The sequence below is a fragment of the Gaeumannomyces tritici genome (genome assembly GCF_000145635.1).
Source record: "Gaeumannomyces tritici R3-111a-1 unplaced genomic scaffold supercont2.10, whole genome shotgun sequence".
NCBI lineage: Eukaryota > Fungi > Ascomycota > Sordariomycetes > Magnaporthales > Magnaporthaceae > Gaeumannomyces > Gaeumannomyces tritici.
The window spans coordinates 274,551-296,913 of record NW_008804554.1 but is presented as its reverse complement, the minus strand read 5'-3'; the positions used below and the strand labels follow the sequence as shown (position 1 = coordinate 296,913).

General features: G+C 60.4%; 7 protein-coding genes across 7 annotated transcripts; 4 read left to right on the top strand and 3 right to left on the bottom strand.

The window, feature by feature from the left end:
* Positions 1–1,068: 1,068 nt before the first annotated feature.
* GGTG_12944 (hypothetical protein) lies at positions 1,069–2,231 on the bottom strand (the record flags this gene model as incomplete). The annotated part of the gene is made up of 2 exons (XM_009230846.1): positions 1,069–1,212; positions 1,302–2,231. The coding sequence occupies 2 exons, from the start codon at positions 2,229–2,231 to the stop codon at positions 1,069–1,071; spliced, it is 1,074 nt and encodes a 357-aa protein (XP_009229110.1).
* An 845-nt stretch (positions 2,232–3,076) lies between these two features.
* Positions 3,077–4,651, top strand: GGTG_12943 (proteasome subunit alpha type-2). Its single transcript, XM_009230845.1, has 5 exons — positions 3,077–3,316; positions 3,414–3,433; positions 3,560–3,610; positions 3,690–4,295; positions 4,373–4,651. The coding sequence occupies exons 1-5, from the start codon at positions 3,273–3,275 to the stop codon at positions 4,489–4,491; spliced, it is 840 nt and encodes a 279-aa protein (XP_009229109.1). The 5' UTR covers positions 3,077–3,272; the 3' UTR covers positions 4,492–4,651.
* GGTG_12942 (hypothetical protein) lies at positions 4,646–5,738 on the bottom strand (the record flags this gene model as incomplete). Its single annotated transcript, XM_009230844.1, has 4 exons — positions 4,646–5,090; positions 5,226–5,394; positions 5,540–5,647; positions 5,735–5,738. 4 exons carry the CDS (start codon positions 5,736–5,738, stop codon positions 4,646–4,648), a joined length of 726 nt encoding a protein of 241 aa, XP_009229108.1.
* Positions 5,739–6,084: 346 nt separating this feature from the next.
* GGTG_12941 (dicer-like protein 2) lies at positions 6,085–12,130 on the top strand. The gene is made up of 5 exons (XM_009230843.1): positions 6,085–7,232; positions 7,321–7,349; positions 7,411–7,459; positions 7,540–7,792; positions 7,886–12,130. Exons 1-5 carry the CDS (start codon positions 6,957–6,959, stop codon positions 11,893–11,895), a joined length of 4,617 nt encoding a protein of 1,538 aa, XP_009229107.1. The 5' UTR covers positions 6,085–6,956; the 3' UTR covers positions 11,896–12,130.
* Positions 12,131–12,290: 160 nt separating this feature from the next.
* GGTG_12940 (hypothetical protein) lies at positions 12,291–16,041 on the top strand. Its single transcript, XM_009230842.1, has 2 exons — positions 12,291–13,302; positions 13,373–16,041. The coding sequence occupies exons 1-2, from the start codon at positions 12,552–12,554 to the stop codon at positions 15,709–15,711; spliced, it is 3,090 nt and encodes a 1,029-aa protein (XP_009229106.1). The 5' UTR covers positions 12,291–12,551; the 3' UTR covers positions 15,712–16,041.
* On the bottom strand, positions 15,930–18,012 carry GGTG_12939 (argininosuccinate synthase). The gene is made up of 4 exons (XM_009230841.1): positions 17,816–18,012; positions 17,702–17,715; positions 17,575–17,588; positions 15,930–17,482 (listed from the first exon to the last, which is right to left on the bottom strand). Exons 1-4 carry the CDS (start codon positions 17,836–17,838, stop codon positions 16,283–16,285), a joined length of 1,251 nt encoding a protein of 416 aa, XP_009229105.1. The 5' UTR covers positions 17,839–18,012; the 3' UTR covers positions 15,930–16,282.
* Positions 18,013–18,174: 162 nt separating this feature from the next.
* On the top strand, positions 18,175–21,840 carry GGTG_12938 (MFS sugar transporter). Its single transcript, XM_009230840.1, has 8 exons — positions 18,175–18,523; positions 18,703–19,746; positions 19,842–20,009; positions 20,114–20,176; positions 20,256–20,363; positions 20,441–20,531; positions 20,598–20,727; positions 20,788–21,840. The coding sequence occupies exons 2-8, from the start codon at positions 19,293–19,295 to the stop codon at positions 21,250–21,252; spliced, it is 1,479 nt and encodes a 492-aa protein (XP_009229104.1). The 5' UTR covers positions 18,175–18,523; positions 18,703–19,292; the 3' UTR covers positions 21,253–21,840.
* Positions 21,841–22,363: the final 523 nt, after the last annotated feature.

Genomic DNA, 22,363 nt, shown 5'->3' with positions numbered 1-22,363 from the left:
GTTGCAAGACAGCAGTCGCGACGGGCAGAAATTTGATGTTGAAAACGGGTCCGGCCGTCTTTGGTGCAGCAACTACCTGGCCTATCGCAAGGTACAGTACCTACCAGGTAGGTACCCTGTTGAAAGCAAGCAAACCGCGACAAAAAAAAAATGGGTGCTCTGTCCAGCCTGTCAGGAAAGACGCATTGTCTGAGATAATTTTACCCCCTCGAAAGAACCGGGGGGAAGCAGATCAAATGCCCATGCTGTTAATAATGAAAAGGCCATCGAGCGAGGGAGCGTTTCAGAGCCCAATCTGGTCTTGCCCATTATCAAATCCATCCCACAGCCAAAGGCGAATCGTTCGCAGGGCGCCCCTCCCCCTATTTCATTATCTAATAACCCCTGCATGGTGCCTCACCTCCCTGGCCCTGGACGGCTGCCCCCGACCCAATTAGATGGCACGGCGTGGCCAACACGCACAGTCGTCGGTGAAGGAAGTTAGTTTGTGACAAAGCCACGTGTGAAGGCTGCGATGCCGTGCCATCTCGGCCCAGTCAGTCATTTCAAGCGCCAGATGCGGCAACAAGTCATCATAACAAGACCGATTTGGGATCCTGATACTTCTAGTCTAGCCGACAAATAAGGTGTGGCATGGCCCCGACCCGAAAATGCATGACACCACGGCTTTAAGGACAGGCTTTCGCTCAAACAAACTTAAAGGGTCACAATTGTATCAACGTCCCGCTCCGAACCACACCTTCACCAAAAGAACAAGAGAGTTCTGAAGAGTGATGTAAATGTCGCGCTACCGCTTCCAGAAAGGAAACAACAGCATTTGACAGCGAGGCTGACCCCTCACCGTGCCCAAAAAGAGACCGAAGCAAGACGCTCGACCTCAGAGGGACGACGAGGTATCCATCTCTGCACACAGACTAGTCGACGCACCATGGAGAGCTGGCTCGAGGCAACTTAAGAGTGTGCAGTGCTTGTTGGGTAAATTCGAGGCAAGGGCATGGGGAATGGCACATCAGGTAACGTTTCATTCATGTATATCCCAAACGCTCCAGAGCAGAGCGAGAACCAAACCTATTCACCACCGGCGTCATCGGCATCGGCATGGCTGTCGTCGTCGCCGTCGTCATCTTCATCATCTCCTTGGATATCCATGACTTGCTCGCTGACCTTCTCCAGCGCCCGAGAGCTCAAGGCACTGACCAACTTCCACGTCGCCTACGTTTATGCGTTAGCAAGCCACCAAGAGGATAGAAGAGCAAGGTGCCAGTCCAAAAGAAAGACACAGACAGCGCCCTAAGACTTACCACGAGGATAGTAAACAGCCCAACAACAATAACCGCAAGGTTAATGTTCTCCATCCGGTCGCGACCACCGCCGCGCCGTCCACGCTGGGTTCCGCCACCAAAAATACCGCCTCCGCGGAGCTGCCACCAGGTGAATGGGTTCATGGTCGTGAACGCCTGGACGGCTCCAACGAGACTCAGGGAGAGGACGCCCTTGAAGAAGTGCAGGTACCAACCAAACGATTCTTCGTCTTCGAGTTCCACTCTTAGGTCGTCCCAGTCGTCCGAGACGTCGGACCAGAACCCAAACAGCCAGCCCCAAGGGTCGACGTAGAGGTTGATGATGGGGTCTGCGATGAAGCCGAGAAAGAAAACCAGCATGAATAGCACGACGAGTGTCAGGCCCATGCGCGTCAACTTGTTGGACAACCACGACGCCCAGCGCAGGCGGGACATGCGATACTGGAATTTGCACGTCGGGCAGTGCCAGAAATTGCGGTCCGACAGTGGTGCGGCTTGGCGCCACGCCTGGAGGCAGCCCTCGTGAACATATCGTTGGGAGCCCTTGCAGCGGCAAGGGCTCATAAGCCTGCCTAGCTCCGGGTCCTCAGATATGTACCGAACACGGGGCCCCGAGCCGAAAATCCCGCTTTCCGACGTGTCAAACGTCGGCGGCACCGTATCTAAACAGATTCTACACTGCCGTGGGCGATAGTGCCGTTGCCTCTGCTGCCCCTGTTCGTGTTGCGGCTGCACTTGCGGCTCGGCCTCGGCTTCGGGTTTGGGTTCGGGGTTAGGCTGCGGGGTCGGAGGCGATCGGGCGCGGAGGCCCTCGGCAGATGCCGACTGGGGTACCGGCTCTGCGCCGGTGCTGGCGCTGGCGCTGGCGGGTATGGCATCGCCCCAGGACCACGATGGCTCGGATTTAAAGGGCGCGCTTGGCTCATCCATGTTTACCGGCTAGATCGTACGTTGTAACAGGATGACGAGAAGTGGGATATGCAGGTTTGCGTGCGCTGCACCCCGAGGTGTATAACTGTGGTCGGTCAATGAGCATGGGTGACAAACGAGTGCAGGATGGCTGTGGTACATCCAGGCAAAGGATAGTTGATTGGAGGGCGTTGGGCTAGAGCTGTCAGAGGGAAGGAAGGGGTGGGCTTGGCAGAGAGAGAAAAGAAAGGAAAGAAGTACCACCTACTTTAGGTCATTGAAAGGACGGATGGGAGGGGAGTGGAATAAACAGCTTGGGGGAAGGAGCCGCACGCGGTCACATCCTGGGAACACGTCGCCTTGCGAGCGCAGTATTAGACCGAGGCTCCGATGGCGTGTCTCAATCGGGCAACAGAACTGAGCTGCATTGCGCGGCTGGCCAGGGACACCAGGAAGGCGCACAATTTGGAGGGAAAAAATGCTGCTTTTTCTTTAGGTGGGGGGCGACGTTGGCACAGTGTTTGACAAGCGAACCAGTACCAGATGAAACTGTGTCGAATGTCAGCCACATATCTCTAGCCACATTTGTGATTACACCCCGGACGCCACACAGCCGTGTCCGCGACAAAATGCCCTTCATCAGAACAGTTGCACGGGCCGTCAGGTAGCCCAAGGAAGAGGAGACGGTAGAATGGGAATGTTTAGCAGGAGGGATGTCTTACAGACAGAAAAAAGAAAAGAAAACGAAACATAACCTCCAGTGCCAGGGTTCCGATCGTGGGCGACACCAGCACCAACAGCGGCGGCCCACTTAGGAAGGTGGGTGGTGGTCCATGCACGCTGGAGCTCTCCAGGAGGCCCAGAGCTGACGCGCTACAAGGTGCCTAGAACAGCAGCCGCGGGCATCTACGGCTGGACCAGGACAGCTTCGCCCGCCCGAATTGACGACCTCAACCCGAACCTGGCATTCTGCCCACCTCGCCCAGCACTCCTTGTTCCGAGGCCGCATAGATTCACAGAGTCGCTTCGGACACCGTAAATACCCAGCAACCCTCAGCAGCCATGGCGGACCGATACTCGTTCTCCCTGACGACCTTCTCGCCAAGGTGAGCTTCCGAAGACTATCTAGGGCGGGCCAGCCTTGTGCCGCATGTTGGGATATCCAGATACGCTCAGAGAACACGACTGACATGTTTCCTACAGCGGCAAGCTTGTGCAGATTGGTACGGAACCCTTTTGAATACCTGCCCAGCCTTTGCCGAACGGGCGTGCTGCCTCGGCGGCTCCCCCGCCTCCGCCGCTCCGTCGCCGCACATCGGTCAGAGGTCGGAACTGACTGTTTGCTCCAGAGTATGCCTTGAACGCCGTCAACCAGGGCGTCACGGCGCTTGGGATCAAGGGTACGTGCTGCTTCCCCGCATCACCACCAGGCAAAAACGGACCGTGGGCGTACTAACGCAGCTCCGCCGCACCCCGCAGCGACCAACGGAATCGTGCTCGCGACCGAGAAGAAGTCGTCGTCGCCTCTCGCAGACCCTTCATCGCTCTCCAAGATCAGCCTGATCACGCCCAATATAGGGATGGTGTACGCGGGCATGGGTCCCGACTACAGGGTGCTGGTCGACCGCGCGCGCAAGGTGTCGCACTCTGGCTACAAGCGCATCTACAACGAATACCCGCCGACGAGGATACTGGTACAGGACGTGGCCCGCGTTGTGCAGGAAGCCACGCAATCGGGCGGTGTCCGCCCTTACGGCGTCAGCCTGCTGATCGCCGGCTGGGACGAGGGCATCCTGCCCGACGAGGAGGACAAGACGGTCGAGGATTCCGAGGGCGAGAAGAAGAAGGTCTCGGGCAAGACGGGCGGCATCCTCAAGGGCGGCCCCATGCTGTACCAGGTCGACCCCTCGGGCAGCTACTTTCCCTGGAAGGCCACAGCTATCGGCAAGGCCGCCACTAACGCGAAGACCTTCCTGGAGAAGAGGTACACCGAGACCTTGGAGCTCGAGGACGCTGTCCACATCGCGCTCCTGACCCTGAAGGAGACCATCGAGGGAGAAATGAACGGTGACTCTATCGAGATTGGTAAGAGGAATCATCCTTGTTGTTTTTTTGTCGCAAAACTGCCACGTGACTGACTGGGTGATATTTAACTGCTATAGGTATCGTTGGACCTCCTGCCCACCATCTACTGGGCGTCGAGGGCGTCGAGGGAGCCCAAGGCCCTCGCTTCAGGAAACTCAGTCCGCAGGAGATTGAGGACTACTTGACCAACCTGTAATCGTGCAGCTGGTTCCATGACCATCTCTTAATTACCAAACCCTCGCAGACCCTTGTACAGTAGACCCCAAAATAGAGGACACCAGGGCCAACGAGATTTGAATGACGTCTCTTTTCAACTCTTGCTTTCGTTCCATGTTGATGTCGCGGTCTAACTACTTGCTCCTCCTCTTGATGAATGAGCACCTGGGCCCAGCGGCAACGCCAACGATTTCCCGCACCTGTGGGAGGGGCTGTGGCAGCTCGACCCTCGTCCAGGACCTGGCCGAAACCGACCTATCCTTCCCCAGGCCCAACTGGCCATTGCTATTCTCACCGATAACAAATACGTCGGCTCGATCGGTGAGTACTATCAGGTGCGACTCTCCAACGGCAACGTCGGTCACGTCGGCGTCTTCGTCCACCACTACGGGGACCGGGCCTGACAGCATGTCTTCGCTGCTGTCGCCTATGATGGCCTTCCTGCCGGGATGTCCGCCCCAGCAGTAAAGGTCGCCACCAGTCGTCAGGGCAGCGAGGAGGTAGCCACCTGCGGCGATCCTCTTTATCTTGCCAGTCGGCAAGTCCTCTAGGTCGGTCACAAGGCCGGGGGTTTGGGAGCTGTTTTTGACGTTAGCAGCCGGGATTACAAGGACTCGATGAGGCACGCTCGTCCGCGGCCAAGGGATAATAATAGTAATACAACACCACGGGTTTTATTTGTCCTTCTGGCGGACCTCTCATAGCCGTCCTTACCATTGACTGTTGGTGACAGGCCGAGCCAGGCAGCCTGGATATCTGTCGTCGCCCCAAGTCCACACGTTGCCGGTGGCTAACAAGGCGGCAAAGCCCACGTCATACGCGACCAGCTGGATCACATCCTTGGGGAATCGGTGGGTTCTTGTTTCGGTAGGCGTGTACTTTGCTACGTCGGATGCTGTCAAGGCGTCTAGTATCGAACTATATTGACAGACTGTTCTCGCGTCGACGAAAACTGTTCACGGAACTCGGCACATCACCAAGGTGAATGAGCAGAAGCTCGATTGCAGTTGGGACTCCTTCGAACATACCTACTACCGACCCGTTGGCCGCCTGGGCGTAGCTGCCGTGTTGTCTTCTCAGGGCCGCGTCCTCCTCGGGCACCTCGCCAGCCGCTCTCGTGCCGCTGCTCGTCTCGACTGAGTGGGCAGGTTGGTCCTGCGTTCAGGATCGAATCTTGTACCTCCAAAAAAATAAAAAAAATGGCAACAGTTGTCGTTGCGAACCCATACTCACCGAGTGTGTAAGAAAGCGATGAGGTTATATCGCCAACTGCGCCGCCGTCCACCAACACGCAGGAGAATGCGTCAAGGTCGTCGGGCTCCTGCGGTGGTGGCGACCCCTCGAACCGCAGTTGGTCCCACGCGTTTAGGCCGGCCGCATATAATTCCATTATGGCTGCCCGGGTTACGCCGAAAAAAATTCCGTGAAGACAGCCTCTCGCACGAGAGCTGTGGCGAAGGGCAGCAAAGATCAGCACAACACTTTGGTGTTATCGATGATGGCTGTTGGTGGAAGGCAAATCCCCCTTGCGCCACTGAGCTCAGGCGGCTGGGGTCCAGATCCACCCCCACCATTGACCCTGGACAGGCGTGCTTTCTCGGTGTGATGTCTGGAGCTCTAATTTACAACCAACACAAAACTGTGCTCTGGATTCTTCAGCCTGGTCGCGCTCAACAGGCCTCCAGAGGACAGCGGCTGGCCCATCACCTGGGAAGTCTTACGGCCGAATCAACACCAGTTCGGCCTGAAGATTGGGCTTCCAGGAGCAGCCAGCCACATGACCGACTGTGTCCAAGTTGTCAGGGCGCAGTGAATGCGCCACGGACCCCACGGCCCTGTTGCTCCCCAGGTGCCCTCAAGCCAGACAGTCCGGTCTCAGGCACGTTCCCAGGGTTCTGAGAGATTTCCCAGGCGCCGAAGCCCTGGGAATGGCGGGCCTCCGGCGTCGACGAGTGTCCATGTCTGGTGCCACTTTACATTGGATGTCATCGGCCGTAGGCTGCTTGGGGCTTTTAAGCCCAACCTCTCCCTCCCCCTCCATCCCTTCAGTCCCTACGACTCCAAGTTTGCACAGCCAAAAAAAAGAAAAAAGAAAAAAACTGCATTCCAAGGGCATTTTCAAACATCAGACTTGAGGACTATCGGCCTTGTCCCATCTGACCTCCATTGTTTTGCCCCTTACGACAGAATCTACCCAGTTCCAGCAAATTCCTACCTAACCCCCCTTGAGTGATTCTGCGTTAGGGCGCATCCCACTGCGGGGAAGCCCTACCCCAAAAGTGCGTTGACGGGGCGGACGCAGAGTCCCACCCATTCCTGACAACGACTTGTACTGCCTACCGCGCACGTCAGTCCGGGCTTAGAGGCAAGTCACCACAAACCTAGTCGTGCTTCCGGATCTCGATCCGAGGGACGACAACGCCGTCGTCATTGGCAAAAAAAAAAATGGCGCACCTCCAAGACGACCGCACGTCGTCCCCTGATTCCGAGGGGGAGGCAGACGAGATGGCCGTCCTCGTGGCTGGCGGCAGCCAGCAGCCTCGACTAGGCCATCACGATGTCGTGGAAGAGCACGAGGACTCGGCATCGCCGACGACCGGCAGTGCCCGTCTACACGACAGCGCTGGGCCTGGCACCCCTGCGCCGCGCACGTCTATGACGCCCAGGGTCTATCAGCTGGAGTTGTTCCAGGCGAGCATGGAGCAGAACATCATTGTTTCTGTGAGATATCCTCAGATCCGGGCTCTCGGCTTCCAGGCTGTTCTAGTGGTTCCATGGGAAGAGACTTTCGCTGACGTTGGAGTCATAGATGGACACGGGTAGCGGCAAGACACAGGTGTAAGTGAATCTATTCTGAAAGGATTTATCCATGCTCTATTATTAACTAGAAATTCTGTAGGGCTGTCCTCCGGATAATATCGGAGCTCGAGCGCACCGACGCAGACAAGGTAAGCCTGTCTTGCCTACCCCGATCCAAACACGGCCACGTCCACTCGAATTCTAACATGCCACTTTCAACCTTTGTTAGCGCATCTGGTTCCTTGCCCCAACCGTCACACTATGTAATCAGCAATTCGAAGTCCTTCGCTCGCAGCTCCCATCTATCGGTGTCAAGATTCTCACAGGTGACGATAATGTCGACTCCTGGTCGAACCAAAGCATCTGGGATGCTGTTCTTTTCGAGACCCGAGTTGTTGTCTGCACGTACCAGATACTGTTTGACGCCCTGAGCCACTCATTCGTCACGCTGGATACTATATCTCTTATTGTCTTCGATGAAGGTTAGGGATCCCAACTATCCCCAATCCCCTTCACATGCTGAATCCCGCATTCGCTCGTCTATATCAACTGACACAAAACTTGAGCTTCTGTAGCACACAACTGCCTCGGCAACAACTCAGGTCGGAGGATGATGATGCAGTTCTATCATCCTCGCAAGGAGTCCGGGCTTCCCGTGCCCCATATCCTGGGACTGACGGCCAGTCCGGTCATGAGGTCCGATATCACCTCGATGGATTCACTAGAAGCATCACTGGATGCCGTCTGCCGGGGTCCTACGGTTCATCGCGATGAGCTCCTCGCCAACGTCAACCGGCCCCTTATGGCCATCGATGCTTATCCCAGACCCCCGGACCCCATGACTTGCCCCACGGACAACATGAGAAGGCTGCAGGATGCGTTCAGCCAGCTCAAGATCGCCGAAGACCCATACGTCATGCATCTTTATGCCCAAGGTACGGATAGGAGCAAGAGGATGCTCGAAAAAGTCTTTGAAAATCATGACACGTTCATCCGCAGGCAGATAAAGGCGTTCATCAGCAGAAGCCAGACAATACTGGAAGAGATGGGGTCGTGGGCAGCGGATAGCTACATGTGCCAGGCTATCAAGCGGGCCACCAAGTCGCGCACGAGAAGCTCCTACTTGGTGGGATGGTTGGACGCTGAGCAGAGATACCTGGTCAAGATTCTCAAGGGAGTCAGGGCCAAGCCGCCGCAGCCACCATATCCGGCCTTCGAGACCAGCGCGCCAAAGCTGCAGGCTCTGCTGACGGTGCTCGCGAGCCATCAAGGGAACCCCGTTGGCATCGTCTTTGTCAAGGAGCGGGCGACGGCGGCTGTGCTCTCCAGCCTGCTGCAGGAGTTCCCGATGATCAACGAGCGCTACAAGGTCGGCTACATGGTCGGCACATCACGCAATGCTGCGCGGAAGCGGGACTTTTACGACTTGTCCCCGATGGAGGACGGTAAAGGCGCATCGGCCCTGGATAACTTCCGAAGTGGCAGGATCAACCTTCTCGTGGCGACGAGCGTGCTGGAGGAGGGAATCGACGTCCCAGTTTGCAACCTCGTCGTGTGCTTCGACAGGCCGGCCAACCTCAAGTCGTTCATACAGAGGCGGGGCCGGGCGCGCATGCGCTCGTCGCAGCTTCATCTCCTGCTCGAGGAGGGGGAGCGGTTGGTCGCCCACGACTGGGAGGCGCTCGAAAAAGAGATGAAACGCCGCTACGAGGACGAGATGCGGGAGCTGGACCACCTCAAGCAGCTGGAGGATGAAGAAGCGGAGAATACAACCATGGACGGCCCACTGGCACCCCTAAGAGCGAGAGACACGGCGGCGGAAATCACGATCAAAGATGCTAAGGGTCATCTAGACCACTTCTGCCGCGTCATCGGGTCGAGAATGTTCGTGGACCCATCTCCCGAGTACCTCATCAACGAAACATCGAGCGAGATACACGCCACCGTGCTCCTGCCCGTGTCGCTGCCACTGAAGCTGCGGCGGATCAGCAGTAGCCGGGGGTGGATGTCGCAGAAGAACGCGTGCAAAGACGCGGCGTTGCAGGCGTACAAGATGCTCTACGATGCTGGGCTGCTGAACCAACACCTGCTGCCCATCAGGGAGGAAGTAGTGGCGGCTAATCGAGACGTTGAAGGCAGGCCTGGCATGATGCTGGTGCAGCAGCAGTACAACCCCTGGGTGGACATCGTCGCGGCGTGGGACGAGGAGGCACTGCGAGATATTCACTGGTGCCTCCTGCGACTCAGCGACGAACATGGTTCCACCATGTACGACGTTAACGTGCTGCTGCCGTGCCAGTTCCCCACCCTGTCGCGCTTCGAGCTCTACTGGACGCAAGCGTCGCCGCTGCCCTGGACCGTCAGCCTGCATGCCGAAACCACCATGTCTGGAGTCGGCGTTGAAGGCCAGGAAAGCTCCATCGCCGCCCTCGCGCTGAGCCACACCAAGACGCTGCTTGCCATGTCGTTCGGACACCGCTTCCCGATATTTGATCAGTGCCAGCCCCTGAGATTCGTCTGGCCCGGTGTCACACTCCAGCCGTCTCTGGTTGGTAGCGTGCCGTTCTCGTACGAACACTTCGCTGCAAGGGGCCCCTCTATCGTGCGAGACGAAAAGAGGTCGACAATGTACATCTGCCAGGACTGGCTGCCGTCGAAGCCGTCTCTGGACCTTGTCAGGGACCACCAGAAGGGGCTGGAGGAATCTCCGCAAGACATACCTTATCTGGTCGTGCGGAAATGGCCAAGGTTTTGCGGTCTTCTAAAGCGGAATGCCGCCCTCATCGGCGGTGAAGCTGTCCAACAAGAGCAACAAGGTTCCGACCAGCCCCCGAAGGACAACAAGAGACCCTATCCCCGAATCGTGCCAGCGAGCGACTGTATAGTCGACGACGACAGCCTGACAATGACTATGGCGCAGTTCGGCATGTTGATACCGTCCATCACCAACGCCATGGAGAATTATATGGTGGCCGAAGAGCTTCTAAGAACGACACCGCTGGGGACGCTCGGGTTCAAGGACGTGGCGCTTGTGGTGACGGCGCTCAGCGCGCCGTCTTCGCAAAATGTGACAAACTACGAGCGCATAGAGTTCCTAGGCGACTCGATCCTCAAGCTGTGCGCCTCCATCACGTGTGCGGCCAATAACCTGGAGTACCCCGAGGGCTACCTTAGTCTCGTAAAGGACAGGATCGTGTCAAACTCGAGGCTATGCCGGGCAGCGGTCAAGTTTGGGCTGGACCGGTTCATCATCACGAAGCAGCACACGCTCCGGGGCTGGAAGAGGGTCCTCCAGGCGATGGAGGCGCAGCGAGATCTATCGACCAAGACGCTGGCCGACGTGGTGGAGGCGCTGATAGGGGCGGCGCTGATCGAGGGCGGCATGGACAAGGCGCTGCGCTGCATCTCGCTGTTCCTCCCGGACGAGGAGTGGCGCAGCCTCGATCTGGGCCGCCAGATCCTGTACCAGGCGGCGCCAAAGAGCGTCAAGAAACTGCCGGTGACCATGAGGCCCGTCGAGGGGCTGCTGGGCTACACGTTCCGCAACAAGGCGCTGTTGGTGGAGGCCCTGACGCACTCGTCGTACAGCGTCCCCGGCTCCGAGACGGGGTGCCTCGAGAGACTCGAGTTCCTGGGCGACAGCATCCTGGACAGCGTCGTGGTGGAGAAGCTCTTTGCGATCGGTGGCGGCGACGGCGACGGCGACAATGGCAGGCCGCCGCTAGCGCACACCGACATGCATCTGCTCCGCACCGCCATGGTGAACGGCGACTTCCTGGCCTTCCTCACCATGGAGTGGCGGACGCCGGCGACGGCGCAGTACAAGGTCAGGGGCGGGAAGAGGAAGCGGTACGGAAGTGAGGACTACGGCGACGAGCATGCGATGGGGGAGAATGAAGAGGGGGAGGCTCTCAAGGTGGAGCAGTCGGAGCGGCCGGGCCTGCCGCTCTGGACCTTTATGCGGCACACGTCGGGCGACCTGACACCCGAGCAGCAGCAGACGGCGCGGCGGCACGCGGCGCTGGCGGGCCAGATCCGGCGGGCCATGCAGAACGACAGGCGGTACCCGTGGGACCTGCTAGCGCGGCTGCGGGCGGCAAAGGTCTACTCGGACGTGTTCGAGGCCGTCATCGGGGCCGTCTGGGTCGACTCGGGCTCGCTCGACGTCTGCTCGGGCGTGGCGGAGCGGGCGGGGATCCTGCCGTACCTCCGGCGCTGCATCGCCGACGGCGTCAAGATACTGCACCCCAAGGAGGAGCTGGGCCGGCTCGCCGTCAGCGACAAGGTAACGTACCTGGTCAGGGAGGTGGACCCGTGGCAGGAGCTCCACCGGCGGCCCTTGTCGTCGCTGTCGTCGTCCTCGTCGTCTTCGATGACGACGGCGGAGCACGAAGAAGACATCAACGCGCTCGAGCAGGATAAGCTATTTGAGTGCGCGGTCCTGGTCGGCAAGAGGCGCGTGGCGACCGTGTCGGACGGGGTCAGCCGCGAGGAGGCCAAGACGCGGGCGGCGGGGGTGGCGGTCCGGCTATGGGAGGAGGCCGGGGGGACGTGGGAGGGGGTTGGGGTGGTTGCTGGAGGGTGAGTGGACTGGTGTACGGTATTCGGTGTTGAGGGTATGGGATATGGGAGACCTGGGATAGGATCGGGTATGTGTCTGGGTATAGGGATCTTGTATACGGAACATGGGATCGGATATGGGCTTGAATTTATTCAACTGCATACACCATGGGCTACATAAAATCTTTGCGATCGCAACTATGTTTTTAATTGTACGAGAGCTAGAAAAAAAAACAGGTTGCCAGTTGGCTCTTTGTGAAGTCATCGCCAAGTGCAGAAAGATACAGCAGCACTTGCCCGTGTTGTAGCTTAAGACTGGCCCCACCGCCCCGCATGTTCCAGCAGCACGGTGCTGTGCACAGCATCACACGTTTGCTGGCCTACAGAGCACCCGCAAAGGCTGACGACGGCATCGAAAAGGCGCGAATCGCATCCACAACTCCTCCCCGACCACAAATTGAGCCTCGTGCGTTACAGCTGCAGCAACCCCCCTGCTGCAGAGCGCCCACTCCCCCCATTTCAGGACACGCGACTCCCAATTCCCAAGGCGTGCCGACTGCCGACGAACCAGCGACGACGATGCGATACAGAACCGCATTGATGACCACCTGAGGGTTGACGCAACCCAAACAGCTCGGAACCTCGGCGACGACAGTAAAAACACGCAACGGGGGGTCAACAATGGCGCCCACGCCAGAAGGGCCGGCCAGCAGCGGCGGCGGCAGCAGCACCATCCGCGTCTTTGTCCGCTGGCACGACCAGACCGTCTTCGCCGGCGAGGAGGTGAAGTGCACAATCACCTTCCGCAACGTCGCCGCCGCCCCGAACTCGGCCGGCCTCGGCCCCTCGTCGTCGTCGTCCGGGCCCGCCACCGCCTCAAAGCAGCACGGCGGCAGTGACCGGCGCAAGAGCCACCCGTCCCCGCTCCTCGTCGCCGCCCAGGCCAGGCAGGCCCAACAGCAGATACAGCAGATACAGCAGCAGCAGCAGCAGCAGCAGCACCGGCCAAAGACTCCGTCGGCGGCGGGCCTCGCCCCGCCCCTGGCGGTGACCCGCGGCCACCACAGGAGCAGCCAGTCCATCAGCGGGGGGCCGCCGCTGGCGCGCAGCCGGTCCGGCTCGGTGACGTGGCCGCCCAGCAGCAGCAACGACGGCTCGGGCGGCGTCGCGGCGGCGGCGGCGGCGGCGGCGGAGGCGGCGGGCCAGCAGAAGCAGGACCAGCAGCAGCAGGGCAACGGCGGCCGCGGCCACCGTCGGTCTATATCCATCGTCTCGCTCGGGTCGCCAACCCCGTCCTCGCCGGGCCAGAGGCACGACCAGGGCGCCGGCGGGTCCGGGTCCGTCAAGTCGCCGCGCCAGCACAGGGGCCACGGGCGGTCGTCGAGTCTACAGATCAACTCGCGCAGCCCCACCCTCAACGGACCTCGCTCAGGTATGCATCGCTTTGGACCGTACCTGGCTGGACAGGCGTCGAACTGACATGCTTTTTCTTCGACGACAAGCCTCACATCCCCAACGACCGCCCTTCCACCCACAGCCATCGCCCCTCCTAAACGCTTCCTACCCGCCCTCCAACTCCTCCGGCCCCTCGACGACCCCAAACACGCCAGGCCTGGGCATCGGCCTCGGCAGCGCGGTGCCCTCCCCACGGCCAACGCCCGATGCCCTCTCAGGATTCAAGTTCCCCGCGACCCAGACACCCCTGCTACAACAGACTTCTGAAGACGATCTCACGACCCCCTTGGACGAGGACGCAACGCCGATGGTGGGGGGTGTGGGCGGCCAGTCCCCACGCGGTGACAGCTACAATTTCCACAACCAGGAGCAGCCGATACCGACCATCAATGAGAGTGACGCCCTAGCAGGGGCGGCAGCAGCGGTGGCGCGGGTGCTCTCCACGTCAAGCATCTCGGGGACACCCCGCAGCAGCACTGACGGGGGTTTCTACTCGGTCAGCAACAACTCGACCGAGACGCTCGCTTCCGAGTACGTCACGACATTGCCTCACAGGACAGCCAGCAGTAGCAACAGCAGCAGGCCGCTCCACCTGCGGCAGCGTTCCAACCTCTTGGTTCACCACCACCGAACCAAAGCACCAGAGGCCCTCATGATGGGGTACGCGCAGATTCAGGGCTCCTTCACGCTGGACGGCTCGCTCATGGACCTCGCGCCGTTTGAGCAGGTGAAACGCAAGGCGGTGGTTGGCGGCCAGGGCGGCGGCGTCATCGGCGTCGAGTCGCAGGCGTCGGGCGCCCGGCGCGAGAGCGGCCTGCTGCGGTCCTTTGGCTGGGGCAGCATCACCAGCTCCATCGGCGAGCTCCTGGGCGGCGGCGAGCTAAGCACCATCAAGGAGATGCGCGGCATCGCCGGCGCAAAAGCCATCCCGCTCCTCTCGACCCCGCAGTCCATTCTGTTTGTCGACCTGCGACTAGCACCCGGCGAGAGCAGGACGTTTGAGTACTCATTCCGCCTGCCCAAGGGCCTCCCGCCGACGCACAAGGGCAAGGCCATGAAGATATCGTACAGCCTCGTCGTCGGCACGCAGCGGCCGGGCGGCGCAAAGGAGCAGCAGCTCAAGTCGGTCGACGTGCCCTTCCGCGTGCTGGGGAGCGTCAACAGCCACGGCGAGATCCTGGGCCACGACCTGATGGCGCCCTACGTCCTCCTCAAGGACCTCGCGCACGTGCGCACGCTCGAGGAGAGCGCCGTCGCGGAGCTGGCCAAGAAGAAGCCGCCAGCGCCGCCCTCGTCGTCAACCATGGCCGGGTTCCTGGCCTACGTGGACGAGCTGGTGCACCGGCCGAACCAGGGGCCGCACCAGAGCCTACTCTCGCCCACGGTCGACCAGTCGGGCTACCGCCTCTCCCCCTCGCCCACGGCCACGCGGCGCTTCTCGGCGGCGTCGTCGCTGTTCGACGAGATGGCGGCGCCCAACAGTCCCGCGGCCGACACGCCGGCCAAGGAGGCCATCGACCTGGCCATCCTGCGCAGCAACATGACGTCGGCGGGCCAGCAGAGCGCCAACCGGTTCGAGATTGCGCGCAACGGCCGGCGCGTCGGCGTCGTGACGCTGGCGCGGCCCGCGTGGCGCCTGGGCGAGGCCGTGACCATGACGGTCGACTTCTCGCGGGCCCAGGTGCCCTGCTACGCGCTGCACGCGGCGCTCGAGACGGCCGAGCGCGTCGACCCGTCGCTCGCGCTCCGGTCCGAGGCCAGCGTGCACCGCGTCACGCGCAGAGTCTACGCCACTTCGTCCGAGGCCGCCATGTACGCGCGCCGCATCGTCTTCAACCCCACCATCCCCGCCACGGCCACGCCCGAGTTCGTGACGAGCGGCATCAGCCTCGAGTGGAAGGTCCGCCTCGAGTTTGTCGTGCCCAGCACCACCGCCGCCGCCGCCTCCATGGCGAATCACATGCCGCCGCCGCCGCTGCCGACGTCGCCGCTGCCGTCCCCTAGTCCCAACAATGGCGGCGGCGGCGGCGGCGGTGGCGGCGACAACTATGTCGACGACGAGCATGGCGGGGATGAAGACGACGACAGCGACACGGGCAGCCTGCGGACGGAGCGCGCGCCCCTCACCACGCCGGGTGGCAACAGCAGCAGCAGCAGCAGCAACAGCTACGGCTACTACGCCGGCGGCGGCCAGCAGCAGCACTACCACCACCCGCTCCTCGAGGAAGTGGCGCGCGACGACCGCGGCGGGCTCGTGCTCGTCGCGGCCGAGACGCTGCCGTGCGAGAGCTTCGAGGTGGCGGTGCCCCTGCGCGTCTACGGCGCCGTCTGCTCCGGGCTGGAGAGGCTCGAACGCGACGAGGCCGAGTTCGGGCTGGCTGTATGAGTTGGGGGGGCTCATGACGACTTTTGTTGTTGTCTGTGGTTACCTTTTTGTATCTGGGTGTTTTATCCTTCTTGCTAGCCTTCTTTTCTACATCGAGGTATCTTTTTTTTTTATTCCTTCTCTCTCTTGGATATGGACCTCTCTCTTTGTAGCCGGTTGGCTAGGGGGGGACGAGAAAAAAAAACAGCAAGGAAAACTCCTTGCGTTATTATCACAGGGGCAAGACGGGTGTTCAAGCGATGCTTGGTCGATTCTCATGGGGGCGTCAGCGGAAAGAAACAGGGGATGCGCATAGACGTATAAACACGACAAGCCCATCTGACTGCTGCATGCATGCATTCTACTTGATTTCATGGACTCGTGGCAACCGGGTTACTTTCGGATTTTTCTGCACTCTTTGAAGTCTCTCTTCCCCCGAGACTAGATGGGAGCCGACGTCCTTGTTCGCCCAACCAGAGACGCCTTCACCTCACCATCATTTTCTCCCCCAAATACCCGTTTTCCCACTCCCAGACGCCCCCACAAAAGCCAATGAAACGAAAAATGAAGAGAAACAAAGCAGCAGCAGCGCTCAGGACGACTTGGTCAGGGGCTGGCCGTCCTTGATCTTCTGCAGGCCGTACTTCTTGAGGCGGATGGCGTTGATCTCGATGAAGCCCGTCGTGTCCATAGGCGAGAAGCCCTCGAGCGAGTCCATGGACGCGTCCTCCTCCGAGTAGAGGTTCGAGGCGTCGCTCTTGCGGCCCAGCACGTAGGCGTTGCCCTTGTAGACGGCCATGCGGACCTGGCCCGTGACGTTCTGCTGCGAGAAGATTATCGAGTTCTCGACGAACTCGCGCTCGGGCGAGAAGTACATGCCGTTGTAGAGCTGGCGCGACCACGAGAGCGTGACGAACTGGTCGCGCAGCTCGCGCACGCGCGAGTCCATGACGAGCCCCTCGAGGTCCAGGTGGGCCAGGCGCGCGATGGTGAGACCGGGCGTGTCGTAGCAGCCGCGCGACTTGAGCCCGATGAAGCGGTTCTCGACAATGTCGATGCGGCCGACGCCGTGGTCGCGGCCGAGCCGGTTGAGCAGCTTGAACACCTCGACCGAGCCCGTCGTGTCCTTGCCGTCGACCGTGACCTTGGTCGGGATGCCCTTTTCGAACTCGACGGTGAACTCCTGGGGCGCGGCGGGGGCGTCGAGCGGGTCGACGGTGCGGGTCCACAGCTCCTTGGGCGGCGTGTGGTCCGGGTCCTCGAGCACGCCGGCCTCGTAGCTGCAGTGCACCAGGTTGTCGTCCATGGACCAGGGCGCCTTGGGGGACGACGACACGGGTATGTTCTTCTCGGCCGCGTACTTGAGCAGGTCCTGGCGGCCCTGGAACTTCTCGACGAACTCGGGCATGCGCCAGGGCGCGATGACCTTGATGGCCGGGTTGCAGGCCTTGAAGGCGAGCTCGAACCGGACCTGGTCGTTGCCCTTGCCGGTGCAGCCGTGGCTGAGGAACTGGCAGTTGCGCTCCTCGGCGACGCGCACCTGGGCGCGCGCGATGACGGGGCGCGCGAGCGACGTGCCCAGCAGGTAGCGGTCCTCGTAGATGGCGTTGCACTGCACGGCGCGGAAGACGAGCTGCTCGACAAACTCCTTCTGCAGGTCCAGGATCACCATCTCCTCGGCCCCGAGCTTCTTGGCCTTGGCCCGGACCTCGTCCCAGTTCTCCTCCTGGCCGACGTCGGCCAGGAAGCACACGACCGTGTAGCCCTGCTCGATCAGCCAGACCAGGATGGTCTGATATGGCCAGGCGGAGTGGTAGGTTAGCGTGTGTGCCTGTACTACTGCAGAACTAGCGACGTTGGGCTGAGGTCATCGGCTGGACTCACCGAGGTGTCGAGGCCTGTTTGCCGTCGAATTCAAGAGATTGGTTAGCCATGACGGAGACGGAGAGTACTCCCTAGTAGCGGTGACACAATGACCGAGGTGCAACCCGGCGAGTGACGCAATTCGTACCTCCAGAGTAGGCGCTGTTGTTGACATGGCTTCGAGTCAGTCCACCTGCTTCTGCCCCGCGACGCTGGCAGAGCTCTGCAAAGCAGTATCAGTTTAGAGGGTAGGTATACTCACAGACAAACGCGGCCCTTGGACATTGTGGCTGTTGTGTTGTAGAACGGGCTAGGTGGTATGAATCAATGGGGAGAGGGAGGAGGAGGAAGTTGGGTGCTTGCTCGTCAGTGGCAGTGGGAGGTTGTTTGCTTGTAGTTGTGAGTAAGAGGGAAGAAAAAAAATTGAGAAGCGAGACGGAAGCTGCGATTTCGGCCTAGCCAATCCAACAACACCCAAGCTCCGTCTGACTTCGGTGCTTTCCTCATCATGGAGGGGCAGCAGAAACGCTGTTTCGATAGCGTACCACCGTTATCTGATATCACCACCCCTTGTCCGTTTGGTGTCCGTCCCCCGCATTCCCGCTGCTATCCGCGTTTGCAAGGCAAACCCTGTCTGTCGGTCCACCTCAACGTCAGCGCCGGTTGAGTGCGTGCCTTGACGATGGCGCTGGCTGGTCAGGCAGATGATGTCTGTTGTCAGCTTCATTTATCGACTCGACAAGGCCAAGACCTTCGACGCTCCTCGTTATTGCTCAAGCTTTCTAGTACCTATCCTTTAACGGAACTCCGTCGATCCAGTCATTTACTGACAATCTGAACATAACGCGACACCGAGGATTCGAGCTTTGTCGGTGCAACACACAAGATTATGCCCGACACCCACAAATGTGACAAGCTGTCTCGGGGATAAGACGTCACGACGTCTCCCGCTCAAGCTTTTGCCATGGCGGTGGGTGGGCCCTTGCGGGCGGCGGTCTGGGCTGCACGCGCCATGTCGATCAAGGCCGGGGCGCCGCGCCGTGTGGTTGATGAGCCATCTCCTGGGGTTCATGTCCTGGGGTTCATGTCCTGGGGTTCATGTCCCATGTTGATGTCTTGATGCTTACCCATCTTCCTCATGTTGAGTAGTGTACGCGCTGGATACATGGCGAAAAGAGACGCTCGTAGCCGTGTTCTGCGTCAATCATCCAACGTCAACTACCTCCTCGTCACCCGCCAGCACTAGGGAGGGAGGCCGATATGCCTTTCAGACGTTTCTTTTCTCAACATGCCCACTTCTGTGGCAACAAGAAAAAAAATCAATGGACACTAACCCCACCCTCTGCGGCGATCCGTCCGCGCGAAGAAGGACAGTTACACTGCTAGTTCGGGCCCTCTGACATCATAGCCAGGTCGGCTCCGGGCACGCTCAAGATGGGTGGTGCTCTGTATGTGTGGGGGTTTGCTTGTTTACCTCGGGGCCTTCGGGCTTGTTTGGACGAAGCTGCACAATGATGAAGCTTGTCTGGGTGTGGACAGAGGGCGGGCGGTTTAAATAGTGGTGACTTTTGCGCCACCAGCCGCGGCTTCTAGAGTCTGGGCTTTTTTTGCAGGTTTTGTTTTCTTTCTTGTCAGTCGCCTCGAACTATCGGATTACAATATAAAACAGTTACGAGACAGGAGATCCGTGACATATCCGAACGCTCACCCACGCACCCACGGACACACAAAGAGAGAGAATGATGGACACGAGCATGGAGTCGAAAGAAGGGACCGTCCCGCAGAGAAAGGGGTCCGGCGACTCGGACGGCGCCCTCGTCGAACATCGCTCCCACCCCTCCGGCCCCCAGCAGCAGCCGACACCGCCGCCGTCGAGCGCGGGCCGGCGGCTCCAGGCCAACCGGCGGCTCGCCAACCCGCTCGCGGGCCGCGGGCGCGCCGAGCTAGCGGCCATGGGCGAGGAGTACTGCCGGCGCCGGGTCGGGCTGGGCGGCGCCGAGGACGTGCGTGCCTTCCGGCTGGGCGCGGCCATCGCCGGGGGTAACGGCGACGACGACGACGACAACGAGAAGGGGCCGGCTGGGTTCGAGGACGTGGTCGAGGGCGGGCTGACGGCGCGCGAGAGGGAGGTGCTGGGCAGGGAGGTTACGCACAAGTGGTCCAACCCGGGGATGCTGTATTGGGTCGTTGCCAGTGAGTTTAGCCGTCCCTCCCCCCTTTCTGGGACGATGAAAATAAAACTTGGCGGAAAGGAAGCTGACGTTTGAGGGTCTTGTGAATGCCGCTAGTATGCTCCCTCTGCGCGGCCGTCCAGGGCATGGACGAGACGGTGGTGAACGGCGCCCAGTCCTTTTACAAGCGCCAGTTTGGCATCGGCGGCGAGGGCGGCCGGGACGCCTGGCTGCTCGGCCTGACCAACTCGGCGCCGTACTTGTGCTGTGCCGTCCTCGGGTGCTGTAAGTTCTTCTCAGCCGCGGATGCTGTCGCGCTCCATCACTTGAGTAAAGCGGAGGGATAGCAGGCATCTGTCTACACAGCCACTGACCCTTTGTCCGTCCAGGGCTCACTTCACCCATGAACAATCGCCTCGGGCGGAAAGGGACCGTCTTCTGGTCTTGCGTCAGTAAGTGCGCCGGCCCCCCTGAGCGGAAGAAGCATCCCCAACTCCTCTCCTCACAGGCGCTAACCACGCACGCCGACAGTCTCGGCCGTGGCCTGCTTCTGGCAGGCCTTCACCAACACGTGGTGGCACATGTTCATCGCCCGCTTCGTGCTCGGCCTTGGAATCGGGCCCAAGTCGGCTACAACCCGTAAGTGCTTCTTCTGCGACCCCGAAGACCTGGAACCGCCAACTGGAAAAAGGCTGACCGCTCTCGCCTGTCCGCAGCAATGTTCGCCGCCGAGTGCGCGCCCCCAAAGCTCCGCGGCGCCCTCGTCATGCAGTGGCAGGTCTGGACTGCCTTTGGTATCATGATTGGGTGGGTTTGTACTCTTGACGGTTGTGGATGGGGCGGCTCAAGGCTGACATGGCATCTCAAATACAGATACGTCGCGGACCTGGTATTCTACTTTGTGCCCGACCACGGCGTCCAGCTCGGCCTCAACTGGCGGCTCATGATGGGCAGTGCGGGGGTCCCGGCCGTCGTGGTCTGCTGCCTCATCCCCTTTTGCACTGTAAGCCTCGAGCGTATCACAGATCCCGGAGATATAGAGACTAACATGATACAAACAAAGGAATCCCCGCGTTGGTACCTCACAAAGGACAGGCACCACGACGCCTACCGGGCCATCTGCAGCCTGCGCCACGAACGGGTGCAGGCGGCCCGCGACCTCTTCTACACGCACGTGCTGCTCGAGGCGGAGCGCGAGACGCAGCGCGGCGCCACCACGCTGTCGCGCATAAACGAACTCTTCTCCGTGCGGCGCAACCGCAACGCCGTCGTGGCGAGCGAGGTGGTCATGTTCATGCAGCAGTTCTGCGGCGTCAACGTCATCGCCTACTACTCGTCCGAGGTCTTCCTCGGCGCCGGGCTGGGCGAGGTGCCCGCCCTGGCGGCCTCGCTGGGCTTCGGCGTCGTCAACTGGCTGTTTGCGCTGCCGGCCTTTTTCACCATAGACCGCCTCGGCCGCCGCTGGCTGCTGCTGGCCACGCTCCCGCTCATGGCGCTCGCGCTGCTGCTGACCGGCTTCTCCTTTTAGATCCCGGCCGCCTCGCCCGCACACGTGGCCTGCATCGCCCTGGGCATCTACCTCTTTGGCGTCGTCTACTCGCCCGGCGCGGGGCCCGTGCCCTTCACGTACTCGGCGGAAGCGTACCCGCTCTACCTCCGCCCGCTCGGCATGTCGCTGGCGACGGCGACGACGTGGTTCTTCAACTTTGTGCTGAGCGTCACGTGGCCCAGCATGCTGGGCGCCTTTGGCCCGCAGGGCGCCTTTGGCTGGTACGCCGGCTGGAACGTGGTCGGCTTCTTCGCGGTGCTGCTGCTCGTGCCCGAGACCAAGGAGCGCACGCTCGAGGAGCTCGACGCCGTCTTTGGCGTCGCCTCGGCCGACCTGGCGCGGTACGGCCTGGCTAGTTTGAGATCATTCCTGGAGCGGCACCTGCTCCGGATGGACGTGGCGCCGCCGCCGGTGCCGCGCGCGGCGCTCGAGGCGCGCTTCGACGGCGGCGACGAGGGGAAGAGGGGGGCGACTGGGTTGTAAGTGGCGAGTGCAAATTGAATAAACAATATTTACCATCCCTCTTATTTCACTCGTATTGTAAACTTCCTCAACTTGTTGTGTTTCTCGTGCTTCTATACCGTTTCTCGACATCACAGATACGCTTACGTTTGCCCTTTCGTTTGCCATTTCGCGCGGGTGTGATACACCCACTCAAAGGAACACCGTAGCAAATAGGCTTGCCCATCACACCATACGCCACGCCCCCTGACCATCACCACCGGCAAGCACGGCAAGCAGTTGAAAAACAAGAGCCAAAGAACAAAAAGAAGGTCGCATAGCTGCACGGACCTAAACCCCTCCTCTACCATTTTCTGTTTCCGCTACGACCGTGAGTGCTAGCCTAGGAGGTGCACGCGGCCCAAGAGGATGACGCGGTAAATGGCCAAAAAAAAAAAAAAAAAAGAAAAAAAAGCGACATGTCAGTCTCCCGCTCTCTCTATTCTCCTTGTTCCTGACCATGCAGCGAAAGCGGATGGACGCAGGGCGCTTCCCACCGGGCCCTAGGCCGGTTTCAAGATTGTGTCTCAGGCTCGCCGGGCTTGATTTTGGCATCATCGCATTGCATCAGTCCATGGACGGAGGGGGT